Genomic DNA, 27839 nt, shown 5'->3' on the forward strand with positions numbered 1-27839 from the left:
ATTAGCCTGACCTTGGTCGTTGGTAAGATTTTAGAGTCTGTTATTAAGGATGAGATTTCAGAATACTTGGAAGTGCATGATAAAATAGGGCAAAGTCAGCATGGTTTCATTAAGGGGAGATCATGCCTGACAAATCTGTTAGAATTCTTTGAGGAGGTAATGAGTAGGTTAGACAAAGGAGAGCCAATGGACGTTATCTACTTGGACTTCCAGAAGACCTTTGACAAGGTGCTGCACAAGCAGCTGCTCAGTAAGATAAGAGCCTATGGTGTTAGAGGCAAGGTAGTAGCATGCATAGATTGGCTGTCTGGCAGGAGGCAGAGAGTGGGGATAAGGGGTTCCTTCTCAGGATGGTGGCTGGTGACTAGTGGAGTTCCGCAGGGGTCAGTGTTGGGATCACAACTTTTCACTTTATGCATTAATGATCTAGATGAAGGAACTGAGGGCATTCTGGCTAAGTTTGCAGATGATGCAAAGATAGGTGGAGAGACAGGTAGCATTGAGGAGGCAGGGAGGCTGAAGAAGGATTTGGACAGGTTAGGAGAATGGGCAAAGAAGTGGCAGATGGAATATAACGTGGGGAAGTGTGAGGTCATGCACTTTGGTAGGAAGAATAGAGGCATAGACTATATTCTAAACGGGGAGAGAATTCAGAAATCAAGTGCAAAGGGACTTGGAAGTCCTAGTCCAGGATTCTCTTAAGGTTTACTTGCAGGTAGTCAGGAAGGCAAATACAATGTTGGCATTTATTTCGAGAGGACTAGAATATAAAAGCAGGGATGTGCTGCTGAGGCTTTATAAGGCTCTGGTCAGACCGCATTTAGAATATTGTGAGCAATTTTGGGCCCCGTACTTCAAGAAGGATGTTCTGGCCCTGGAGAGGGTCCAGAGGAGATTCACGAGAATGATCCCAGGAATGAAAGGCTTAACATATGAGGAACATTTGAGGACTCTGGGTCTACACTCGATGGAATTTAGAAGGATGAGGGGGGATCTGATTGAAACTTACAGAATACTGAAAGGCCTGGATAGAGTGGACGTGGGGAAGATGTTTCCATTAGTAGGAGAGACTAGGACCCGTGTGCACAGCCTCAGAGTAAAGGGAAGACCTTTTAGAACATAGATGAGGAGAAACTCCTTTAGCCAGAGAGTGGTGAATCTATGGAATTCATTGCCACAGAAGGCTGTGGAAGCCAGGTCATTGAGTGTATTTAAGACGGAGATAGATATGTTCTTGATTGGTAAGGGGATCAAAGGTTACAGGGAGAAGACGGGAGAAAGGGGTTGAGAAACATATCAGCTATGATTGAATGGCGGACCAGACTCGATGGGCCGAATGGCCTAATTTCTGCTCCTATGTCTTATGGTCTACCAAATAACTCTTACTAAAAAGTATGCATATGTGGTTTTTCAAGTGTGCATAGGCTAGCCTGTAATGCCTCCCATGGCTGCGTAGTCTGTCATCCGTAATTTTCTAGGCTCATACATGAAGAATGTCCACTTCTTCTGCAAATTACTGTCTCTGTGAATCTGATGACTTGGCGTACCTTTGTCTTGGATCTCAGGTGAGCTAGGTTAAACAGCTTTCTGTCAGTTTTGGTATGTAAGTAGACATCCTCTGTAGATGACCTGAAGGCATATGATAGCAGCAAAGAGAAGAATATGCCAAAGAATGCTGGCGCCAAAATAGAATCCTGTTTGACCCCACTGCAGAATTCCAATTTTGGCCCGGCATAGCTGACCTTACCCATAATACGGTTCATGTTGACGATGCTGCTTTTGCATTCCATACTGAGAGCAACTTTAGCGGCAAATGGTCAGACTGCCTCAGGCCTGTAAAGTTTGGTTTGACCGTCAGCAACAGGAAGACACATGATTCAGGATGTTGCCATACCGCTATCTATCAGCGTTGACAATGTGACGGTGGCAATTGTTAATAGCTTCGTTTAACTAGGCTCCACAATCAACAGCAATCTGTCACATAATGCTGAAATCAACACATGCGTTGCAAAAGCTACAGCCCTTATGTGCAAGCTGAGCAAGAGATTGTGGAACACGGCAACCTGACTAAGAGCACCACATATGAGTCTATTAAGCCTGCATCCTCAGCTCCTCTACAGTGGTGAGATGTGTTCAACATATGCGAGGCAGGAGAAAAGGCTGAATAGCTTCCACCTTCACTGTCTCAAACATATCCTCAGCATCCCTTGACAGGACAAGATCACCAGCTCAGAAGTCTTGGAGCCTGATAATTCTCAGTGTACACTCATTGTTCAGACAACAACGTCTGCTCTGGCTCAACTATACTTATCAGATGGAGATGGCAATATACCCAGAGATCTTCTGTACGATGAATTGGCCTCCTGGGTCTCCAAACCTCCACCACAAGAACTTCTGCAATAGAGATATGAAGATGGCAGACATTGACTGACAACTGGAGACAGTTGCTCACAGCCATGACCCCTGGAGGTTGACTGTTTGGAAAGGCTTTGGGAGAGGCAAGCAGAAACAAAAGCCCAGCTGGCCAAGAAGAGACCCCAGAAAAAAACAGAGGCTAGCGAATCGTGCACCTTTTCAACCCACTGTCTTCCTCTGCAGGACAACAAAGACTGCCATGCCAGAGTTGAGCTCCAGAGTCACACTAGGTGATGTTTAATACAGAGTTGACCACCACAGCCCAAACCATCGTTTTACAAGAAAAGCTACCACCAAATTTGTACACCAGTGGGAACCAATGCCTTAAGGAAATGAGAAGAGCTCTGTCTTTGTCTTTTTGATGCGCTGTACATGATTGTGTGTAGTGAACACAGTTTATAATTTCCTGTTCAATCAGTTGGTATTTTGCCAATCTTGGAGCTGTTGAACGTAAGATAAGTTTTAACTGGTGTTCAAATGGCATGGATCTTGCAACTCTTCTGAAATCTTGAACAAAGCGGCTACTAGTGATTAACTTTATACTGGATTGTAACTGATATTGCTTTCTCTTTGTTAAAAAAAACTCACTTTTACTAAAATTCAGTTATCAATTTCCTTGTATTTGTTCTCATTTTGAAAAGTGAAGGTATTATGCAGCGTAGAAATCATGGGAGCTTTTTTAGCATATTCTGGCCTCACTATTCCTTCTTGATCTGAGCTCGCCTTCTCTCTCTTGATGCTTGCCCCTACTGTGACCATCAGAATATTGGAGCCATAATCTGGTTTCATATTTCCATGGGAAGTTAGAGGAGAGGCAAGTGGAGAAAAAGAGAGATGAATGAAAAAAATAGGAGCAGAATATAAGAGACTGTGACCTAGAAAAGAGGAAATTTTTGGAAGTAGAAGAGAGAGATAAGCTAGAGATGCACAGAGGACGATGGGGGAAAAGAATGCACAAGACGCTACAAGCACTCATTTTCTGCCCCTGCAGGTATATCCTATAGTGCTTTCATACAGGCTACATGAGACCAGTTGGGCCATCAAGTCTCATAGCTGAGGCACCTTGTCTACCTCCCCTCCTACAGCCATGTAATCTTTTGGGACAGACCCTAAAAATATAGAAAAAATCAAGGCAGTAAGAGAGAGGCTGAAACAAAAACAGAATTACCTGGAAAAACTCAGCAGGTCTGGCAGCATCGGCGGAGAAGAAAAGAGTTGACGTTTCGAGTCCTCATGACCCTTCGACAGAGGCTGAGTTGGCTGTGCCTTCAGCATTTTACTTTTTTTCAAATCACTCTTGAAGACACACCACACTCCAGCTTTGCTTAAATGAGGAATTAACTAACTAGGTTTATTTGCAGTTGTTAAAAGCATGAGATGCAAATTGTTGTATTCATGGTAGTAAACAATTTGATCTTTCTAAAGTTATACTTTGCCAAGGCAGAAATGATGATTTGCTGGTTTCACTCACTTCCGCTCAAGCTCCTGGTTCTGTTTCAACCAGAACTACTCTGGTTTCCACATGCTATAATCATTCGAGCCTCTTGAACCCCATGCATCTATTTACTCTTAAATTTTCTCTACAGAGCTTTCTATTTGTAAGCAAAGAACAATTGATTGGGGATTCATCACACCATGTTTTCACCCATTTTTGATTTTGTCAAATTTTTCTGCCACTTCTGCTGAATGCCCAAATATGGGCAAGTATATTTAACTGAGGGCGTGATGATGGAGTAATATATACATCATGCTTTCCATCCTGGTTGCCTTGGTAGCACTGGACACCATTAGCGCCAACATTTAACAGGCATCCAGTATTGCTAAGGGATATAGAAAGTCCCAAAATATTTAAATGAACTATGTTTAGGTAGTAGCCTAAGTACTGCAGCACCACAGAGTGATAGTGCTACATCAGTAGATTTTGCCAACTTCAGGATGGTTTTAATCTTCAAGTCTGTTACAAGCTGCTACTGGCCCCTTTCTCCTGTAGCAATGTCCCCTGCCCCCACTAGTGGTGAGGTTTTCTATTATTGAATAATGATAGGATTTTAATTTTTATTAAATGAAGGATTCACAAGATTTGGAGAAAATAAAGTGAAACTGTCCATGGCTTTGGATTCTTAAGAGAGGTCTGCAATGGGAAATGTAACATGTAGCAAATTCAACTGATCAAAAGCCATTAAACTAAGCCCAGTTAGAGCAGAGCAGAGTAGACTGAAATACAAATATCCCACACTTGAGTAACTCTTCTGTTACCTTTGCTTTGTGATTATAGTATTTCTTGCTTGTATGTGAAAATTACTCCGAGATAATGAATCTGCTTAGTTTTAGATTATTTCATAACAGCAAAATTACTGAGGATCTTTTACTTAGAGCTGCTGACCTATAATATGAATATGGTTTGTGCCAAGAGATTAGCTCATGTGAATAGCTTATTGTTTTCTCCCTGAACAACTAGCTGTGTATTTGAAGATATGACAATTGATCTTTTTTGCCTTATTAGATGAGCCGTTGGAAGTATGGAGGCAATTGTAGAATAAAACCTTTTTTATGATCCCTGCAAGTGCATTAAAATACGAGTCAGTATTGCCTCGATGATATTTTTAAATTAAAACTGTTACCATAGTTAAACCAGGTGAAGTGAATTTCTACTGTCAGGATTAAGTATTCTTTCTGGCATGTTCATCAGCATATTATAGAAAATTTGTATTTTATAAGATGGAAGTGAAAATATAATTATGATTGGAATGATTTTGTTTTATTTAACATGTGGAATCATCGTTTATATTACTCAAGGTCAACTTAGGAGAGGTCCCATGCTCTTTAAGTAGTGCCATGGGATCTGTACATCCACTTCGACAAACAGTTAAAAGACATGCACACTCTTGCAGAACTACACTGCAGTATCAGATTAGATTATGTGCTTCTTGAGAGTCAGTTGTGGCTCAGTTAGTCACACACTTGCCTCTGAGTCAGAGGGTTATGGGTTCAAATCCCAGTCCAGAGATTTGAGTATGAAAATGTAGGTTAATACTCCATATGGTACTGAGGGAGTGCTGTACTGTTGGAGTTGTTATCTTTCAAGATGTTAAGGGGACAGTAGCATAGTGGTAAGATTACTTGAACGAGTGACCAGAGACCTGAGCTAATGCTCATGGGGCATGAGTTCATGAGGGCAATTGTTTTTTAATCATTCTAGGGATGTGGGTTTGCTAGCAAGACTAGCACTTATTGCCAATCCCTAATTACCCTTGAGAAGGTGGTGGTGAGCTGCTGCCTTCATTGTTGCAGTCCATGTGATGTAGGTATGCTCATAGTGCTGTTAGAGAGGGAGTTCCAGGATTTTGGCCCATCAACAGCGATATGCAGGTACCAGGATGGTGAGTGACTTGGAGGGGAACTTGCAGGTGATGGTGATCCCATGCATCTTAGTTTATTCTTTTGTGGGATTTGGCATCGCTGAAAAGGCCAACATTTGTTACCCATCCCTAATTGCCCTTGAGAAGGTGGTGGTGAGCTGCTTTCATAAACTGCCGCAGTCCATGTGGTGTAGGTGCACCCACATTGCTGTTAGGGAGGGATTTCCAGGATATTGATCCAGAGACAGTGAAGGAATGGTGATAAAATTCCAAGTCAGGATGGTGTGTGGCTTGGAGGAGAAGGAGCAGGTGGTGGTATTCCCATGCATCTGTTGCCTTTGTCATTGTAGATGGTAGAGGTTGCGGGAGCTGTTGAAGGAGCCCTGGTGTGTTGCTGCAGTACATCTTCTTATCACAGGATTACAGAATTGTTACTATGCTGAAGCAGGTCATTTGGCCCATGTCTATACTGGCTTTCCAAATGAGCTACTCACCTAATGCCATTCCTCCCCTTCTCCCTGCACATTCTTCCTTTTCAGATGACAGTCAAATTCCTCATTGAATGCTTCAATTGAACCTGCCTCCATGGAGTGCATTCCAAACTTGAACCACCTGCTTAGTAAAACAAAAAGTTTCTCCTTGTATCACTTTTGTTTCTTTTACTAATTACTTTAAATCTGTGCACTCTTGTTCTCGATCCGTTCATGAGTGGGAACGGTTTCTCCCTACCTACTCTGTCTAAACGCCTCATGATTTTGAATACCTCTATCAAATCTCTCAACATTCTTTTCTCTAAGGAAGCAGTCCTAACTTCTCTAATCTATCTTCATAGTTGAAGTTCCTGGACCTGTTCTCGTGAATCTTTTCTGCACCCTCTCCAATGCCTTCGCATCCTTCCTAAAATGCAGTGCTCAGAACTAGATGCAATACTCTAGCTGAGGCCGAAATAGTGACTTACACAAATTCAGCATAATCTGTTTGCTTGTGTACTCTAATAGTATTTTTATAGTACACATTGCTGCCACAGTGCACCTGTGGTGGAGCGAGTGAATGTTTAAGGCGCTGGATGGGGTGTCAGTCAAGCAGACTGCTTTCGCCTGAATGGTGGTGTGCTTCCTCAGCATTGTTGGAGCTGCTCTCATCCAGGCAAGTGGAGAGTATTCCAACACACTCCTGACTTGGGCCTTGTAGATGGTGGACAAGCTTTGGGGAGTCAGGAGGTGAGTTACTTGCTGCAGGATTCCTAGCCTCTGACTTGCTCTTGTAGCTACAGTATTTATATGACTAGTCCAGTTCAGTTTCTGGTCGATGGTATCCCCCCAGGAAGTTGATAGTGGGGATTCAGGGATTGTAATGGCATTGAATCTCAAGGGAGGATGCTTAGATTTGCTTTTGTTGGAGTGGTCACAGATGTGGCACAGATATTACTTGCCACTTGTCAGTCGAGCCTGAATGTCATCCAGGTCTTGCTGCGTATGGACACAGACTGCTTCAGTATCTGAGGAGTAGTAAATGGTACTGAACACTGCAATCACCAGCACCCGTCCCCACTTCTGACCTTATGATGGAAGGAAGGTTATTGATGAAGCAGCTGAAGATTGTGGGGCCTGGGACACTACCCTGAGGAACTCCTGCAGTGATGTCCTATGCTGAGATGATTGGCCTTCAACTACAACCATTTCCCTTTGTACTAGGTATGACTCCAGCCGGTGGAAAGGTTTCTCCCGTTTCCTATTGACATCAGTTTTGTTTGGGCTCCTTGATGCCACACTCGGTCAAATGCTGCCTTGATGTCGAAGGCAGGCACTCTCACCTTACCTCGGGAGTTCAGCTCTTTTCATGCTTGGACCAAGGCTGTAATGAGGTATACTAGGTAGAAAAGATACACTGCAGATCAAATGTGATAGTGTTCCAGTAGTAGCTCTTATTTTTCAAAACCTTACTTTGGCAGCTGTAAATTCTGCATTATTTAAAACACGTCTTAGAATTTGAGCTTCACTTTCAAACTTAAATCATGACTGCCACATTTAGTTATTTTTTCAACTAGAGGAGTAAAATGACTGGCGTGAGCCTCTGTCCATGCTGCTGAAATATACCTCTTGGTGAACAAATGGTAAGTACCACTAATGATGGTTATGGAGGAAATTATTTCACTTTTTCCCCCAAAAAGAGAGTAGTAAGGAATTAACAATGGAAAGTTTGCTCTGAAAATTGTTTTCATGTTGTGAGTTTAAGTTGAAAGTTTTGAGTGTAGATGTTCACTATGCTTGTGTTCCGCACCCCCCACTCCGCGCCTTCCAATTTTCTTTCAACCTCTCATGAAGGCATTAGTTTCCTCATTGGAATAAAGTTCAACAGGCAGAAGGCTAACTGATTACAGAAGACATTGCAACTGAGCCCAAACCTGTACTTACTCAACATCTGTATACACACACTTCCAGTAGAGGCGACTGAATGCTCTGGAATGGGAACTGGAGCCGATTTTATTTTCTAACCTGTGGGCACTGTGAGCAATTTCGGTGCCCTTATTGTTTTTCTGGCTAAGATCAATAAATTCAACACTGATTTCAGCGCACATCTGGGATTTTCCATGTATATTGGCTCAGAGAATCACTGCTTAATAAACCACAGTGTGGTAGCATCATGCCAAGTACACCTATGGTGTTGCAGAAGTCAAACTTATAATATTTAGCAATTAATTAGGAAGAATAAACAATGACTTTATTCAATATTAAAACAAAGAAAATTGTATGTAATTTATTTTTAAACTTTAATATTTTGTTAGCCTATTTCCTTTTTAAACAGGTGCAGATTACAGTAAGAGAATGGGATATGATATTGAGCGATTTGTAGGCTATGTAAACGAAGGACTGCTGTGTTGCATCTGCCGAGATGTGTTGGAGAATCCTTTACAGGCTCCATGTGAACATGCCTTCTGCACATCATGTATCCATGGGTGGCTTGTGCAGAACCATAATTGTCCAGAAGATCGGCAGGCTTTGGATATATCCATGCTTCGACCCCTATTTAGGTAATCTAGACATCTGTCTGTAATATTTAAAGCAAAGAACATGCATGCTTATTTCTCAGTCACACTTAATAGTCAAATTTATTCTGGGCAAATTTCTTAGAGAAAATTGGCTCATATGCAAATTTCTTCCAACAGGATGTGCTGAGAGGCTCTCCCACTAACCAAGCATCCTTTAGTATAGGAATTAGAATTTCTTACACCTCTGTCTTATAAAATATACATTTTTATCCTGGCTGACACTGATCTTCCTATTTTCATGAGCCTCCATTTTTTTAATCAATCTTTTATTTGGTATTTTGTGAAACGTTTTCTTCAAATCTATATAGACAACATCCATTGCGTTCCCTTTATCAACCTTCTCTGTTACTTCAAAAAATTCAATTGGATTAGTTAAACATGATCTGCCTTTTTCAAATCCTTGCTGGTTGTCCTTAATTACCTCAAACCATTAAGTGCATGTTAATATTTTTCTTGATTATTTCTTTTAAAACCTTACAACTAATATTAAACTGACTGGCCTATTGTTACTACAAATGTCCTTACACCCTTTCTTGAACAAGGGTATTACATTTGCTGCTTTCCAATTCTCTGGCATCTCCCCCTTCCCCGGGAAGATTGGAACATTATAGCAGGCCCTTCTGCTATCTGCATTCCCATTGCAACCTGGAATGCAAGCCATCCGGACCAGCCAGTTTATCCATTCTAACCATAGCTAGCTTTTCCAGTACATCCTGCCTCTCCATTTTCACTCCACCAATTACCTCTATCATCTTCACTTTTCTTCCTGCATGCAGGCCTTGACTTTTTCCTTATCTTTATGAACATTGCAATAACCACTCAACAGCCCCACTTCCCACTGCATGATGTAGGGATGGTCATTGATGAAGCAGCTGAAGATAGTTGGGCCTAGGACATTGCCCTGAAATGACATTTAGGAAAGAAAGATACAAATTTGTTTAACCCTTTCTTAATTTCATGTAATTCTTGATCCTCGCTGTAGACGAAAATCAGTGAGTATGTAGACTAATTTATTTATATAACTATGATGTCTGAAAACCATTTTTTATGTAAGTATCTGTAGTGGGGATGCAAATGCTGCATATTTCTAACAAACCAATAAAAATTGCTTGAATTTTCTATTTCTGAGCTGATGTACAGGCTTGTTTTCAAGACATTTCTATGGACATGTGCGTTGTTCACCAACTCCTTCACGCACCCACCTTTTCAACAATATAAATTCCAACTCACTGTGACCTGTGTTGTGCAACAGCTGTTATTCTAACAATCAAATTTTTTTTGTCCATGAAGATAGCAATTATATCTCTGCTAGATAGATAACAGCATAGCTTATTTGGCACCTGATTCATTTTAAGTATTAGTTTTCATTTACATTGAACAGCATTACCTAATGCATAAGCTATGTTTGGGATTATAAGCTAAAATAGAAATTGTGAAATTTTAGAAAGGAGGATATAAATTGCATGTGTTTTAAATATGCATTCTGATACACTGAGGTGTGATGATGAAAGAAAATTATAATTTTTGTCATAATTATGTGGTTAATAAAATTATATTTTGAGATTGTAGCTTTAAATTTAGGGTAAAATGAAGGGGGTTATATGACCAGCTCTAGAGTCTACCCCAGGCTCACTGTCAGGCAGTTTGATTGTTATAAAGCAAAGGAGAAGGCTTAGATTGTTTCACTGGGAAGAAGATGCAAGGTATTTATGCTTGGAGACAATGGCAGCAGTCTTTGAGTTCACAATGCATTGACTCTGAGTCTCCTAAGCCCCCAGAAAGGTGTTGAAGGTACCAGATTGTAAACAGTTGTGCTGTAAACTGTCTATTTACCTCTAAGGTGAAAGAGAGTTTGGGTCAAGGATAGCTAATGAGCATTCCTACCTAAATTCAACATTAATGTATTCAGTGTTGCCATTGGGAAGAGGAAGCCATTTTCAAGATCAGGTTACAGGCTTCCATACAAATCGGTGAATATCACTGACATATAACAGTTTCTGTGTGGTTAGTAGTCAGAGGAGGGAGAAGGTCTCTGGGTGAAGTGACGCTTTCCAAGAATTCCAAGAATCCTGGCATGGCCAGGGAAGAATCATCAGAATAGGCTTTATTGCTGGTGGTAGTTTTAAAAAACTCTGAAAACTGAAAAAAAAAGTGCCTGGAGACAGTCATTCCAAGTTACTATTGGGCAAAATGGAATATGGAAGCCCACTGGAAGCAACTGCAGACTGTTTGTTATAATTCTATGGAGTGTGATCTGTGTTGGGTATGAAGAGGGAATGTTCATCTTTGTACTTTAAGCATAAGTGTTTGGTTAAAGCATAACTGTTTAGTTAATAGTGCTTTTAGTTATTTGTTGAAGTAAAAATTTTAAAACATGAAATCTTGCTGTGTCATTCTTTCTGCTAGTAACTGGAAGTTTGAATCTTTTTTTAAAATTTATCAGTCTCTACAGAGATTGTAGCACTATGCTGTCACTAATAAAAGTAGTTTTGGTGAAGTAATTTGCTTGTAAGCCTAAATGGGGTGAGGGGGAAATAAAGTTTACCTGTCCTCTAAATTTGATTTTTTTTTTCCCCTGCCAGGTATATGCGAAATGATTTGAATCGCCTTCAGATTTGGTGCAAAAATAGACAACATGGTTGTGAAACAATATGTTCTTTAGAAGTTATTGACAGACATGAACGAGAGTGTGAATACAGCCAAGTTCCTTGCTTAAATGCTGGTATGTAAAAAGCTACAAAAATTATTTTGAATCCGTGTAATTGTTTGCAATTCCTGGTTTAGATCTAATGAAAGAGTATTTATTAACTGACTGAAATTTGAAAAGAGATGTTATCTTCCTTGAAGAGCATAAGTCATATAAATCGGGTCTGAGTGCAACCTTAAATCAAAAATAGACATTTGTTTTTATAAATTATTATAGAAAGAGGGGATACATCAAATGATATTAAAATGTCTACTGGGTATTAGGGTTTCAAAAATTGAGAACAAAAATATTAAATGGTCAGGTTTTTTTGTTGTTCTTTTGTGAAGTAGAAAACTATTTATATAAACTCTTTGTCCTCTGCCAAATTTGTCTTGATCATTACCTGAAACTATATTTTTATTGTTTCCTAAAATTATGAATCTTATGATCAGAATTAGCTCGGGAAAGGAAAAGCGCAAGTTTAGTTTGTATATTGATGGGAAGATTGTATGTCCTTTTAGTTTGATTTCATTTTGATTTCCAGCTTCTTTGTCACTGTAACTGACGATGCTGCTGAACTATGCCCCCTGGTGGTTAAACCTAGATTTAACCCAAGCCTGTTTTAATAATGATCTTGATAATGGAGATTTTAATGTACCCCAGGAAGCATGTTTTTATCTAATATGTGAAAAAAGAATTCAGTGAGTTACTGAATATCTGTGTCTTGCAAGTAGTATTGAAAATCATGCTGTGGAAAGTCTTGCCCATGAGAAACAAGAGAATTATCAGCTGTACATTCTAATAGAGAAAGAAGTGATAAGAAATTACTATTTGACCTCATAATTTTCCTTCTAGATACCATGTATATTTTGCCCTTCTCGTGTGGTGGACTTTTATCTTTGCTGATTCTTCATTGCAGAAGTTAGGGTGGAATACCTTCTTTAAGATGAGACATTAAACCAAGTCTAACTGTTCATATGATTTTTAAAAAGTCCCATGTCATTAATCGAAAAAGAGTGAGACCGCATCTGGAGTGTACTGTTTTGGTCTCCTTACTTAAGGAAGGAAATACTTGCATTGGAAGAAGTTCAGAGAAGGTTCACTAGGCTGATTCCTGGGATGAAAGGATTGTCTTATGAGGAAAGGTTAAGCAAGTTAGATCTATACTCATTGGAATTTAGAAGAATGAGGTGATCTTAATGAAACATAAGATTCTAAGAGAGTTTGACAGGGTGGATGCTGGGAGGATGCTTCCTCTCTTGGGAGAATCTAGAATTAGGTGGCATAGTTTCAAAATAATTTCCCATTTAAGAATGAAATGATGAGGATTTCCTTCTCTAAGAGAGTAGTTAGTCTTTGGAATTCTTTTCCACTGCGGGCAGTGGAGGCTGGATCATTGAATATATTCAAGGTTGAGTTGGGCAGATTTTTGGTTGAGAAGGTGAATAGGCAGGAAATTGAGTTCAGGCCACAATCAGATCAGCCAAGATCTTATTGAACGGCAGAGCAGATTTGATGGGCTGAATGACTGACTTCTCAAATGATCATAACAAATATGAGTTCTCACAATATCCTGGCCAACTAACACCATTATGAAAAAGAGCAACTAATCAATTATCTCTTTTTAGAATACTTAAGATTTGGAATGCTTCACCAGAAACAGTAGTGGAAGCTAAATCCATAAATAAATTTAAATGCCAGTTCCTTCTTTCCATCATTCTTGCTTCAACACATTCAGTCTTATAGAGAAGAACCTGCAAACTTTCTTCCCAACAAAATGAACTCTGAGACTTCAGAGTAATACGCCAACTTAAAAACCTGAGATTTTCAATTTTGTCCAGTTACCTTCCATGACATGGCATTTCAATAGTCCAATCACTTATAACACTCAACTCTTCTAACCAGGTATTTATCTAGCTCTGTTAAGCAAGGCTGATTGCTGCTTCTGGGAGTTTATCCACATATCTACAACTATGAGAGAGAGAAAGCAGTCATGTCTCTGGTTTACTTGATGTTGGTTGTATACATTTGGCTTCTCTAGTTCCCTGCTTAGAGTTCTATCCTTTGGCACTCCATTTGCCAGAGTAGCTTAACAGCCATTTATTTGCTGAATCACTTCCTCAATTCAGCCTTTGATGCCTTTATTACCAGAAAAATAATCATTATATCCATACCCACTTAATGTCTCTGGAATTGTCCCCACAAGGGATGCAAACATGAATATATCTGACATAGATGTGGCTTAGCAATTTGCCATTCTGTTTGGCTGAACTACATCAGGCCCCACCAGGATTCTCTAACCTCTGGAAAAGCTGCTCATTACTCTAGGATCATCCTTGTGAGCAAAGATAATTCTTGGCTTTTTTGCTTTATGACCAACCTTCTTCTTAACTCCTATTCTCCTGGTTGCCCTTTGACTTATTTGTCACCAAAGATAGAGACCATCAGCTGCTGCTGTTTTCCTCCATTCCCATTGCCCATTAAGACAAACCTCCTCACCCTATGCTAGCCCTTAACCACCATTTAGCTATGTTCCCTTGTCTCCCTTGCGTCCACCCCTCCCTCTCTCACACTTCCCCCTATTTCTCCCCCCATAAAAAGCTCACCTTTTTATGGGACCTTCTGCACCTTTTGATCCTATTTTCATCAAAGTGCTGACCACCCAACTTTCCTTCCAGGCCATCATACTCGGTGATATTATAAATGATTCTTTGTCTTCAGAAAATGCCTTCCTAACTTAACCACAATATCATCTCCTTCCCAAATAAATACAATATTACATCCTCTGTCCTTGGAAACAACCATCCTACCTTGATTTTCCTCTCCAAAGTCTTTAAATGTGTTGCTATTCCCCATCTGTCCTGCAACTCTGTTTAAATCTCTCCAATCAAGTTTCCATCCCTCCTATAGCACCAAAATAGCTCTAACCAAAGACACAAATGATATTCACTTTGGCTGTGATCAGAGTACAAAGTTCTTTATCATCCTGCTCAATCTCTCCAATGTTTGACATGGTCAACTACCCAATTCTCCTCCAGTGCCTCACTTTAGAGGTCTTAGACGACTGTAATATTCTCCAGTATGTCATAATAATAGCAATATATGGACATGGTTTCTTATGCGTTATTTAACATTCAAAAGATTTAGACGACAAGAGTAAAACTATATTTTCCAATTTTTTAGCCAAAGTGTTTGAAGTATCCTTTTGCCAATTTTGTTTTAGGTGGAATTTACATGTGTTATGGATGTGGTATGTATTTAAAAATGGATTTTTGTTGCAGTGAAGTGTTTAACCTTTAATTTCTCAAAGTTTCATTAACATTATGTGCATTTTTTGATTTGCAGTGATTTGAATGATTTTTTTGTAGAGGTTAAGTTGGTAGCATACTGACCTCTGGTTCAGGTGATGGTGGGTCCAAGCCTTACAGCATGACTTGAACGCACAAAATAGGCTGACACTCCAGTGCGGAAGGGAATATAGAATTGTCAAGTGTCACCTTTTTGATGGGATCAATAATAGGATCTGTAGTGATCTCAGTTCTATTTTCCTGTCTGCTTCCCATTAACCCTTAACTCACTGTCTATCAAAAATCTGTATTTGCTTGCCATGTTAGGTTAGGTGGACATTAATGGTCCAAAATTCAAATGTAGAGCAGAAAAATCTCCCAGCGTTTGTCACTGATTCTTCAACGAAATAGCAGGTGGAAACATCTGCTGGGTCTCTGCGGAGAAGAATCACCCATATGACAATCTTTTTAAAAAAATAAGTTATATAAAATATAGCGATTTCATTTTTAAAAATTTGTTTGTTCACGGGATGTGGGCATCGCTGGCTAGGCCAGCATTTATTTCCCATCCCTAATTGCCCTTGAGAAGATGTCGATGAGCAGCCTTGAACCGCTGGAAGTCCATGTGGTGTAGGTAAACCCACCGTGCTGTGAGGAAAGGAGTTCTATAGTTGCAAATCAAGATGTTATCTCGGGTTGGAGGGGAAACTTGTGGATGGTCATGTTACCATGCATCTGCTCCCTTTTTCCCTCTAAGTGGTAGAGGTTGTGGGTTTGGAAGTTGCTGTCGAAGGAACCTTGGTGAGATGTTGTAGTGCATCTTGTATATAGTACACGCTGCTGCCACAATGCATTGGTGGTGGAGAGATTGAATGTTTAAGGTAGCGGATGACTTGCCAATCAAGCAGGCTGCTTTGGCCATGGATGTGTCGAGTTTCTTGAATATTGTTGTAGCTGCACTAATCCAGGCAAGCAGGGAGTATTCGATCACAATTCTGACTTGCACCTTGTAGATTGTTGACAGCTTGAGGGAGTCAGGAGGTGAGTAATACGCTTCAGGATTCCCAGCTTCTGACCTGCTCTTGTAGCCACAGTATTTATGGCTGGTCCAATTCAGTTTCTGGTCAATGTTAAACCCCAGGATGTTGATAGTGGAGGATTCAGCGATGGCAATGTCATTGAATTCAAGGGAAGGTGATTAGATTCTATTTTGTTGGAGATGGTCATTGCTTGGCACTTGGGTGGCATGAATGTTACTTGTCATTTATCAGGCTAGGCCTGAATGTCGTCCAGGTCTTGCTGCATATGGGCAGAAACTTCAGTATCTGAGGAGTTGTGAATGGTACTGAATATTGTGCAATCAGCAGCGACTATCCCCGCTTCTGATGGAAGCAAGGTTGTTGATGAAGCAGCTGAAGATGGTTGGACCCAAAACACTACCCTGAGGAGTTCCTGCAGTTATGTTCTGGAACTGAGATGATTGGCCTCCAAGAGCCACAACTACCTTCCTTTATGCTAGGTATGACTGCAACCAGTGGAGAGTTCTTTCCATGATTCCCATTGACCCCAGTTTTACTAGGTTTCCTTGATGCCACTCTTGGTCAAATGTGGCCTTGATGTCAAGGGCAATAACTCTCAGCTCACCTCTTTTGTCCATACTTGAACCAGGGCTATGGTGAAGCCAGGAGCTGAGTGACCCAAACTGAGAATCAGGGAGCAAGTTATTACTGAGCAAGTGCTGCTTGATAGCACTGTTGACAACACCTTTCCATCACTTGATGATCAAGCATAAATTGATGGGGTGGTAACTGGCCGGATTGGATTTGGCCTGGCATTTTGTGGACAAGGCATATTTGGGCAAACTTCCATATTGTTAGGCGGATGCAATTGTTGTTGCTGTACTGGAACAGCTTGGCTAGGGGTGCAGCAAGTTCTGGACTATAATAGTACCTTTGGTACTATTGCCGGAATATTGTCAAAGCTCACAGTCTTTGCTGTTTCCATTGCGTTCAGCAATTTCTTGATATCACATGGAGTGAATTGACTGGCATCTGTGATGCTGGGGACCTCAGGAGGAGGCCAAGAAGGATCATCCACTCAGCACTTCTGGTTGAATATGGATGCAAATGTTTCAGCCTTGTCATTGTGAAATGTGCTGTATAAATGCAAATATTATTCCAGTTTTACTATGTCACATATTTGATTCTTCCTTGCTCTGTTGCTACAGTTTCCCTATTCAGCGTAATCACATTTGATTGATCTCTTATTATATGTTGAAAATAGACATTCAGCATATATGTTTCACCTAGATTGAATTCCTTTTGATTGTTTCTAAACTTTGCCCAGGCAGGAGGGCCTTAGTGGCCTTTCCCCATTACGCCTTTGCAGCAGCTGACCCAAGCCTTAGTGCACCCCTCCACACATAGCCCTGGACCTTGGAAAGTGCCAGTCTGCAACAATTCGTTGTCAACAGCTCTTTGCACTAGAGGACCAGTAAGTTTCGTGCAGACCAAAGAGTGTCTCTCACTGAGTTGATGGTCCTCCAGAAGCAGTTTATGTTTATCTTAGTTTGAGTCTTTGGGAACGTCCTGTAGAGCACAGGGCCCAGTGTTACAGAGCTGCTCACAATGAACCTCAAAAGAAGAAAACACTGCATCTTTTTCCAGACCAGCTTTGCAAAGACAAATTCCAGAGGACGTTGATGACATTTTCTTCCCCACCGCAGCAGCCTTGAGGGAAACATGTGGAGGGAGGGGATGAGACACTGAGTGCTAGAAGAGGATAGCTTGTTCTAAAACAGCTTTTCCTCTTGTTCTGCTTTTTGGAACTACTCTTGTACTGTTTCTATTTAACTGAACATAGCCATTGAATCTTCAGCAATGTCTTCTCTTGCCACTCTCACTGACTGGATTTTCTGGTTCTTCAACGTTGTCCTTGACAACTCCACCCTAACTGCAGCTTATTATATCTCGCCTCCTACACCCTTTAATTTTTCAACTCTGATGTTGTGTACATCTATGTCTTTTTTCATCCCACCATTATTGTTAAAGCCCCAAAGTGTCTCAGTCCTACATGCTGGAGTTCCCTCCTTAAACTTCTCCACCTCTGTATGTCTTTTAAAAATTTTTCTTAAAGTAAACTAACTTTACCATTCAATAAGATCATAGCTGATCCGATTATAATCTCAACCCCACATTCCTGTCTACCCCCGATAACCTTTCACCCCCTTGATAGTCAAGTATCTATCTAGCTCTGCCTTAAAAGTATTCAAAGACTGTGTCCGCCGCCTTTTGAGGAAAAGAGTTCCAAAGATTTACCACCCTCAGAGAAAAAATTTCTCCTTATCTGTCTTAAGTGAGCAATCCCTTATTTTTAAATAATGACCCCTAGTTCTAGATTCTCCCACAAGAGGAAACATCCTCTTCACATCCACCTTGTCAAGACCCCTCAGGATCTTAAAAGGTTTCAGTCAAGTCACCTTTTACTCTTCTAAACTTCAGTAGATACAATCCTAACCTGTCCAACCTTTCCTTATAAGACAACCTGCCCATTCCTGGTATTAGTTTAATAAACCTTCTCTGAACTGCTTCCAATGCATTTACATCTTTCCTTAAATAAGGAGACTGACAAATACTGTACATAGTACTCCAGATGTGGTCTCACCAGTGCTCTGTACAACTGAAACATAATGTCCCTACTTTTATATTCAATTCCCCTCACAATAAATGATAATATTCTATTAGTTCCTAATTACATGCTGTACCTGTGTACTAGCCTTTTGTAATTCATGCACTAAGACACCCAGATCCCTCTGAATCTCAAAGCTCTGCAATCTTCCACCATTGACATAAGTTTCTTTTTTATTCTTCTTGCCAAAATGGACCATTTCACATTTTCCCACATTATATTCCATTTGCCAAATATTTGCCCACTCACTTATCTATGTCCCTTTGTAGTCCCCTCATGTCCTCTTCACAATTTACTTTCCTACCTATCTTTGTGTCATGAGCAAATTTAGAACTATATCTTCAGTCCCTTCATCCAAGTCATTTATATAAATTGTAAAAAGTTGAGGCTCCAGCACTGATCCCTCATCCCCCTCTAATGTGCTAATACCATCATTAATTAACAGAGTCACCCCTCCACCTTTTTCCAAGTTTCCTGTCCTTCCTACATGTCACGTACCCTTCAATACTCAGGTCCCAATTTCTGTCATCCTGTAGCCGTGTCTCTGTAATGGCTGTCGGATTGTACTTATTTATTTCTATTTGCACTATCAGTCCATCTGTTTTGTTTCAGATGCTACATGTGTTTAGATACAGAGCCTTTAGTTTTGTCCTTTTATTATTTTTGTAGTGTCTAGGCTGTTGAGTTACTCTTAGATTTTTACTTTGTCCCTTTCTGTCACGGCCTGTTTATCATTTCCCATATTAATACCATTTTCTCTTGCCTTGTCTCTACTCTCTGGTTTACCACATCATCCCAAATTCGATCCCTTGCCCCCACTATTTAATTTAAAACCCTCTCTACTTCCCTAATTATGTGGCTCGCTAAAATACCAGTGCAGATCAGGTATAGACCATCCCAACGGTACAGATCCCACTTTCCCCATTACTGGTGCCAGTATCCCACAAACTGGAACCCACTTCTCCCACGGTTCTTTGAGCCACACATTCTTTTCTTTAATCTTATTTGTCCTATGCCAATTTGCACATGGCTCAGGTAATAATCCAGAAATTATTACCTTTGAGGTTCTGCTTCTTTAATTTGGTGCCTAGTTCCTCATACTGACATTGCAGAACCTCCTTCCTCATCCTGCCTATGTCATTGGTACCTACATGAACCACAACCACTGGATCCTCCCCCTCCCACTCTGTAGTAAATTCCTCTCTAGCCCTGAGGAACTGCCCTGACTGGGCAGGCAATACAGCTTTCTGGACTCTTGCTCCTTGCTACAGAGAACAGTGTCAATCCCACTCACTATACTGTCCCTTACTACCACTACATTCCTTTGTGCTCCCCTCACTTGAGTGGCTTCCTTGTGCCAAAGTACCATGGTCAGTCAGTTCATCCACCCTGCAGACCCCACTCCCATCTAAACAAACTGAGAGAACCTCAGACCTCTTGGACAATTGCAGAGGCTGACACTGCTGCCCTCTGGGTCCCCATACCTGCCTCAGCTGCAATCACACCCTCCTGTCCTTGACCATCTTTCAAATCAGAAGATCCTATCCTAAGGGGTGCCTCCTGGTACAAAGTGTCCAGGTAACTCTCACCTTCCCTGATGTGTCAATGTCTGCAGCTCAGTGACTCTGAGCCGAAGCATCTCAAGCCACAGATACTTACTGCAGATGTGGATCACACTGGTGTCCAGAAGTTCCCACGTACTGCAGCCATGACTTGTCCTGCCATGCTTATGTGCTTTAATTAGTTACTTTATTATTTTATTAAATTATTTATTTTCTTTCATATTTATTAATCTTATCACAAATTCCTGTGCTGCTTTAAACCTCAGGAATAGAATAGGCTTTGACCACTTACCACTCATCAACAGTCCTCAGACAGCACCTTCCAAAACCATGACCGCTACTATCTAGAATGACAAGGGGAACAAATAGGTGGGAACACCACCACCTGGAAGTTCTCCTCCAAGGCACTCACCGTCCTGACTTGAAAATATTTCGCAGTTCCATCACTGTTGCTGGGTCAAAATCCTGGAACTCCCTTCCTAACAGCACTGTGGGCGTACGAAAACTACATGGACTGCAGCAGTTAAATAAGGCAGTTCACCACCACCTTCTCAAGGGCAACTAGAGATGGCAATAAATGCTGGTCCAGCCAGCGAAGCCCTCATCCCATGAATGAATTGACAAAAAGGATACTTCCCAAACAGCTTGCTTCTTCCCCTGTAGTAGAGCAAGAACCAATTCCTACAGGGTAAAAAAAGTTAGAAAAAGTAAGGGAGTACATCCCTCAGCTCACCAAACTCTCTCATTCTGTTGAGGCCACGCTCCGCTGATGAAAATGAGGAGAAATTTTTTCTGAGTTGTGAGTCTGTGGAGCTCTGTTCCCCAGAGTGCATTGTAGGCAGGGCCAGTGAATATTTTAAAGCCTGATTTAGACTGATTCTTGATTGACAAGGAAGCCAAAGGGTATTGGGGTTAGGAAGGAATGTAGAGTTGAGGCCACAATTAAATCAGCCATGGTCTTATTGAATGTCGGAGCAGGCTCGAGGGGCCAAATGGCCACCTGCTCCTAATTCCTACGCTCCTATGCCCTTCTTCGTGCAGACGTTTCCCTCGCTTTATGAATTGGGGAAAAATATTAATTGCATTTATTTGCCTTAGGCCTACTCACCTTGAAGTAGGAATATCAAATTGGAAGTCATAATATTGATGTGGAAGTCTTTGACCGGAAAATTAAATTTTAACTCGATTTCAGTTACAAACTTGTATTACGGTCCAGAAACACACTGCCTCCTTTTACGTTTTGCATGTTGTAGTGCTGCATTGCTGTTTTGTGATATTTTAATTTTTAATTATTTTTTTAATACATTTATACAATTTTCTCCAAAGGTTGTACTGTTCAGGTAGAACGACGCAACCTGGAATCTCACTTGGCGGTGTGTGAATATCGAAGTCGCGAATGCCCAAATGGATGTGGCTATGCTATTCTCAGTGCTGATGATGTACAGCACAACTGTATCGCAGAATTGAGGACAGAACTAGAATTGCTCAGGTACATCATGGACCAATTCAGGACCTGACCTCAAATTGAGAAATAGATTGATTACTCATTTAAGCATCTCCAAATCTTTCAAACCTGTTCCTTGTTGGGTTTTTATAGACTAGTCATTTATCCTACATCCCTAATTCACATTTGAGGATTAGGAAAATCTCCTTATTTGCCAAATCAAAGATGTAACACAACCCCTTACATTCAGAGTCGATGAGATTGGTACCGTTTGTACTCGTGTGCAGTGGACAAATCAGGATATTGTAAGCATTACATCCGCAATGCTCATGCTCACCTAAGCAAGACTAGCTCCAAGCCAGAGCCTCGATTGTCTACACTGATTTTTTAAAAAAAATTAATTCATGGGATGTGGCTAGGCCAGCGTTTATTGCCCATCCCCAATTGCCCTTGAGAAGTGATGGTGAGCTGCCTCCTTGAACCGCTGCGGTCCATGTGGTGTAGGTACACCCACAGTGCTGTTAGGAAGGGCATTCCAAGATTGTAGCCCAGTGACAGTGAAGGAACAGCGATATATTTCCAAGTCAGGTTGTTGAGTGGCTTGGACAGGAACTTCCAGGTGGTGGTATTCCCCATCTATCTGCTGCCCTTGTCCTTCTAGGTGGTAGCGGTTGTGGGTTTGGAAGGTGCTATCAAAGGAGCCTTAGTGAGTTTCTGCAGTGCATCTTGTAGATGGCACACACTGCTGCCACTGTACGTCAGTGGTGGAGGGAGTAAATGTTTGTGTATGTGATGCCAATCAATTGGGCTGTTTTGTCCTGGATGGTGTCAAGCTTCTCGAGTGTTGTTGGAGCTGCGCTCATCCAGCCAAGTGGAGAGTATTCCATCACGCTCCTGACTTTTGCCAAGTAGATGGTGGACAGGCTTTGGGGAGTCAAGAGCTGAGTTAATATGGCTAGTCCAGTTTCTGGTCAATGGTAACCCCCAGGATGTTTATAAAGGAAGAATTCAGCGATGGTAATGCCACTGAATGTCAAGGGGCGATGGTTAGATTCTCTCTTGTTGGAGATGGTTACTTATGTAGCACGAATGTTACTTACCACTTGTCAGACGAAGCCCGGATATTGTCCGGGTCTTGCTGCATTTGGCCATGGACTCCTTCAGTATCTGAGGAGTCGAGTGGTGCTAAACATTGTGCAATCATCAGTGAACATCCCCACCTCTGACCTTTATGATGGAAGGAAGATCAATAATGAAGCAGCTGTAGATTGTTGGGCCGAGGACACTACCCTGAGCATCTCCTGCAGTGACGTCCTGGAACTGAGATGATTGATCTCCAACAACCACAACAATCTTCCTTTGTGCTAGGTATGACTCCAACCAGTGGAGAGTTTTCCCCATAATTCTCATTGACTCTATTTTAGTAGGGCTCCTTGATGCCACACTTGGTCAAATGCTGCCTTGATGTCAACGGCAGTCACTCTCACCTCACCTCTGGAGTTCAACTTTTTTGTCCATGTTTGAACCAAAGCTGTAATGAGGTCAGGAGCTGAGTGGTCCTGGCGGAACCCAAATTGAGCATCAGTGAGCAGATTATTACTAAGTAAGTTCTGCCTGATAGCACTGTTGATGATCCCTTCCATCACTTTAGAGATGATCGAGAGTAGACTGATGGGGTGGATAATTGGCTGGGTTGGATTTGGCCTTCTTGGTGTACAGGACATACCTGGGCAATTTTCCACATTGCTGGGTAGATGCCAGTGTTGTAGCTGTATTGGAACAGCATGCTTAGGGGCATGGCAAGTTTTGGAGCACACGTCTTCAGTACTATCGCTGGGACATTGTCAGGGCCCATAGCTTTTGCTGAGTGTCTTCAAATGTTTCTTGATATCAAGTGGAGTGTATCGAATTGGCTGAAGATTGGTATCTGTGATGCTGGGAACCTCCGGAGGAGGCTGAGATGATCATCCACTCGGTACTTCTGGCTGACAATTGTTGCAGATGCTTCAGCTTTATCTTTTGCACTGATGTGCTGGGCTCCCTCATCATTGGGGATATTTGTGGAGCCTCCTCCTCCAGTGAATTGTTTGATTGTCCACCACCATTACGACTGAATGTGGCAGGACTGCAGAGTTCAGATCTGATCCGTTGGTTGTGGGATCGCTTAGCTCAGTCTATCACTTGCTGCTTATACTGTTTGACACCTAAGTAGTCCTGTGTTATAGCTTCACCAGGTTGACACCTCATTTTTAGGTATGCTTGGTGCTGCTACTGGCTTGCCCTCCTGCACTCTTCATTGAACCATGGTTGATCCTCTGGCTTGATGGTAATGGTGGAGTAGGGGATATGCTGGGCCAAGAAGTTACAGATTGCGTTTGAGTACAATTCTGCTGCTGCTGATGGCCCACAGAGTCTCATGGATGCCTAGTCTTGAGTTGCTAGATCTGTTTGAAATCTATCCCATTTAGCATAGTGGTTGTGCCACACAACACTGAGTGGCTTGCTAGGCCATTTCAGAGGGCAGTGAAGAGTCAACCATGTTTCTGCGGATCTGAAGTCACATGTAAGCCTGACCAGGGCAGCAGATTTCCTTCCCTAAAGAATGACAATTGACAATGGTTTCATATTCACCATTAGATTTTTAATGAATTCAAATTTTACTTTCTGCCATGGTGGGATTTAAACCCCTGTCTCCCAGAGCATTATAAAACAGAAAATGCTGAAAAAAACTCAGCAGGTCTGATAGCATCTGTGGAGAAAGAAACAGAGTTAACATCTTGAGTCTGTATGACCCTTCTTCAGAGCTAAAGAGAAGTAGAAAGCAATGGCATTTATACTGTCTAAGGGGGGCCAAAGCAGGAAAGAAGGTCAGCGATAGGTGGGGTCTGAAGAGAGATTGACAAAGATGTCATGGATACAAGACAAAGGGAGTATTCATGGTAGTGGTAAGGGCTGAAGGAAGTGCTGATAGTGGCATTAAGGTAAGAAAGCAGAATGTGTGAATAGTAGAACCAAGGGTTAGCACTCTGTGAAAGAACAAGTGACATAGCCCCCACCTATCGCTGACCTTCTATCCTGCTATTCCTGTTCCACCCCCCTTCCATCACTTTCTACTTCTTTTGCTCTAAAGAGTCATACGGACTCGAAGCATTAACTCTGTTTCTCTCTCCAAAGATGCTGTCAGACCTGACTTTTTCCAGCATTTTCGGTTTTCATTTTAGATTTCCAGCATCTGCAGTATTTTGCTTTTCTCCCAGAGCATTATCTTGGGTCTCTGGATGACAATACCACTATGCCATTGCCTCCCCTTATTTCCCCTTTTCTTGCATAGTTTTTGCCTTCTATCATACGTTAATGAGATTGACAAGCAAATTTTGGTGTAACATCAAAATCTCCAGAACAAATCTTGATAGGAACAGGGCATATCAGTTTGAGTAAAATATGATGATGTTGCAGTTTGTTGTACAAACCAGGAAAATTTCAGGTTGATAATAAGGTTGCTCATCTAAGCTGGTGCAGTGTAAGGCATTGTACACGTAGCATATTGTATTCATGGAAGAAACCTTTTTCTAGGGACTCCACTGAAAGTACGCATGTATACATTGGGTGGAGACAAAGTCGGGCTTTGCTGTGATGGCCTTGGAGTGAGTCAGTACTTTCTGAAAGAAGTCTAGAAAGAGGAAAATTGGGCAAAACGAAAAATAAATTTAACATCAAGCACCATCCATAAATTTGTGTTTTTTTTATATAAAAGGTCTGAGATGATTTGTAAAGTTGAAGAAGTAAGGCATGAAATGGAGTCCCGTTTAGATTCTCAAAGAAGACACATGGTACAGAAAGAAAGTCTTCTGCAAAACGAAATTGAAGAACTTAAAGTTAGTATATGTTTGTTTATGGTTGTCATCCTATGAAATTGGAAATGTATGTGTGATATATATGCTCTTAAAATGTACAGGCAGTTATTAAGTTAATTTGAAAGTTTTATTTGAGCCATGGTGCCTGCACCGCTGTCAGTGCAGCCGATGTGCTTGAGTGAAAACTGAAATGTTAAGCCATCATCAGAAGGTGAGGGACCCAGGCCCTTCCCATATTTGCGGTATAGGCTGTTTCCCTACTCCTTCATGGGCCTGTTTCTGTCTCACTGGGTGAGTTGGTCTCCAGTCTTACACTGGGTTCATTTATGGGCTTGATAAGCAGGAAGTCCCTATATAAGGAACTCCCCACTCTTTTTGCGTCACTGGCCCTGTGAAGGTGAATGTAACCTCAGCCTTTTACAAGCTGAATGAGGATTTCCCAACATGAAATCAGGGCTCAGTGTTTCTGAGTTATTCTACAAAAGTCCTGCGGAAGTTGCAGTAGAGATCCAATGGAATATCTGATGGAATTGACCCCTGAAGTCTTGCTTTTGGGGCTGGATTTTGTGGAGATTGGAGTGGTGTTGACATTGTCTGTATCTGCCATCATCAAACCTCTGAAACTGACTGCAACTTCAAGACTAAAAACAGGAAATGCTGAGCAGCTCTGGCAGCATCCAGAGAAAGAAGCAGGATTAACATTTCACGTCTGTGACCTTAATTCTGATTCTCTTTCCACAGATGCTGCTAGACTTGCATTTCTAGCATTTTCTGTTTTTATCTGAATTTCAGTGTCTGCAGAATTTTGGTTTTGTAGGATGTTGGACACGTGCAGATCAGCATGGAAAACCTGAAGGTGCAGTCTGTCACTCAGGGTCGTGGCCTGTCATTCAGGCTCCAAAGCAAGTTTCACTGCAGACCGCCCCAGAGCTGACAATCACTGAGATCAGTGAGAAGTTCAACTTTTTTACTTCCATATCACCGATTGAACAAGGCATACCATTTTAAGGGGTTTCAGTCAGGTGTGACTGGGCTTTTAATGGTGATGTGATTAAAATTTGATGAACAATAGAATTGGCACTGAGAAACTAATTTTATGGCATCAGAGTGCTTTTAAATGATTTGATTTGAGGGTCTTTGTTATATTTTTCAACTTTTTTTAAAAAAAAGCATATTTTCGCTTCCACCTTTACCCCATCTGTACCTCCCAGCCTTTCATTTGCTTCATGTAAAAAAAAATTATAAACGTGATTTTTATTTTTGTTTCCTGTTTGGTTGACTGTGAAAATCCTTTTAATGTGATTGGCTGCTTGGTAATCCGGATAACATCACTCCAGCTCCACACGATGAAAATGTAAAGAACGCTGCAATCAGTTGCAGTACCACTGCTTGGTGGTAGAGGTGAAATTCTCATCAGAGAAATCACTAGATCTTTTACTGAGACTTATTTCGAGTTCAACGACGAGCCTTCTTGCTTTGCCGCTGACTGCTAAATCCTGCCCATGGTGTGTACTTCCTTTTTGTAAAACATCTTGAGTGATTTTTATTTCAACATTTATAATGAAAATTCCTTATTTAAATATTTATGATGGGCAAAGCTATTATATGTATGTCTACACTTCATAAGAATACGAGAACCCCATCTGCAATTGTTGTAAGATGTCCACCATTAGTTGTGCTGTAAGGTGAATAATCCAGGGATGCCACTATTCTCTCTTCACTCCGTTGTCTAAACTCCAGATTAGTTGTTAGTTTTATCTATTATTTAATGTTACGCATATTTTGTATTCTTATCCTCTTTCTCCAGTTTCCACCTCTGCCCTGCTACCCTCAGCATTTTGGCCAGCCCACCGTTATGTCTTAGGATTCCACTGTCCCAGCCTACCTATCCACCCCTGTGCCAGGGTCCCATTTTCCTTAAGTCTTTTTTTCCCCCCTGGTTTTGCCAAATTAGTGATGAACTTTTAAAATTTCCTTGTCATCTGTTGTAGTATAGTGTTTCAATACTCAGTAATCTTGTCCCTTACTGTACTCTTCTCTATCTTTTTTTACATTTTTTTTCTTCTATAGCCCCTGAACCTGCATTTCAACATTTCATGGCCATTTAGCTGATGTCATTGATGGACAAAATAGTTTTGCTTAAATGGTGGGAGAGCTGGTAAAGGTTAAAGGGTATGATACATCTGTTTTTATTTTTCAAAGGAGTGTGTTTTTAATTATTGTAGATACATTTACATTTTTTTTCAGGCATATTAAAATGTGCAGGGGGAAAGATGGCTTAAATAGTAACATTGATGACAGACCAATTTACATTCATATTCTTACTGTAAGAAATGCCATGGGTGGTCTCTACTGAAAATATGTTGAGAGTTTTGAGTCTTGCTGTTTGTATCATAGTTATATACTATGTCAAAATTATTTGCCGTGCTACTTCTAATATACCCTGCGGTTATGTTTAACTTTTACTGATATTTCTTTTTCAGTCCTCCCTAAGTT

At 41.1% G+C, this 27839-nt stretch overlaps 1 protein-coding gene across 5 annotated transcripts in view; it reads left to right on the forward strand.

The window, feature by feature from the left end:
• rnf41l (ring finger protein 41, like) overlaps positions 1-27839 on the forward strand; it is a 63112-nt gene that overhangs the window by 24291 nt on the left and 10982 nt on the right. For 3 of the 5 annotated variants that reach the window (XM_041189930.1, XM_041189925.1, XM_041189928.1), the window contains 5 exons: positions 8580-8805; positions 11406-11545; positions 14733-14759; positions 21372-21534; positions 25244-25364. In XM_041189930.1, the coding sequence (XP_041045864.1) occupies positions 8580-8805; positions 11406-11545; positions 14733-14759; positions 21372-21534; positions 25244-25364 (677 nt within the window). Of the gene's footprint in view, positions 1-7411; positions 7639-8579; positions 8806-11405; positions 11546-14732; positions 14760-21371; positions 21535-25243; positions 25365-27839 lie in introns of those variants that run through there. The other 2 variants (XM_041189929.1, XM_041189926.1) reach the window with 2 other exon arrangements.

Source organism: Carcharodon carcharias, chromosome 6 (assembly GCF_017639515.1).
Source record: "Carcharodon carcharias isolate sCarCar2 chromosome 6, sCarCar2.pri, whole genome shotgun sequence".
Lineage (NCBI taxonomy): Eukaryota > Metazoa > Chordata > Chondrichthyes > Lamniformes > Lamnidae > Carcharodon > Carcharodon carcharias.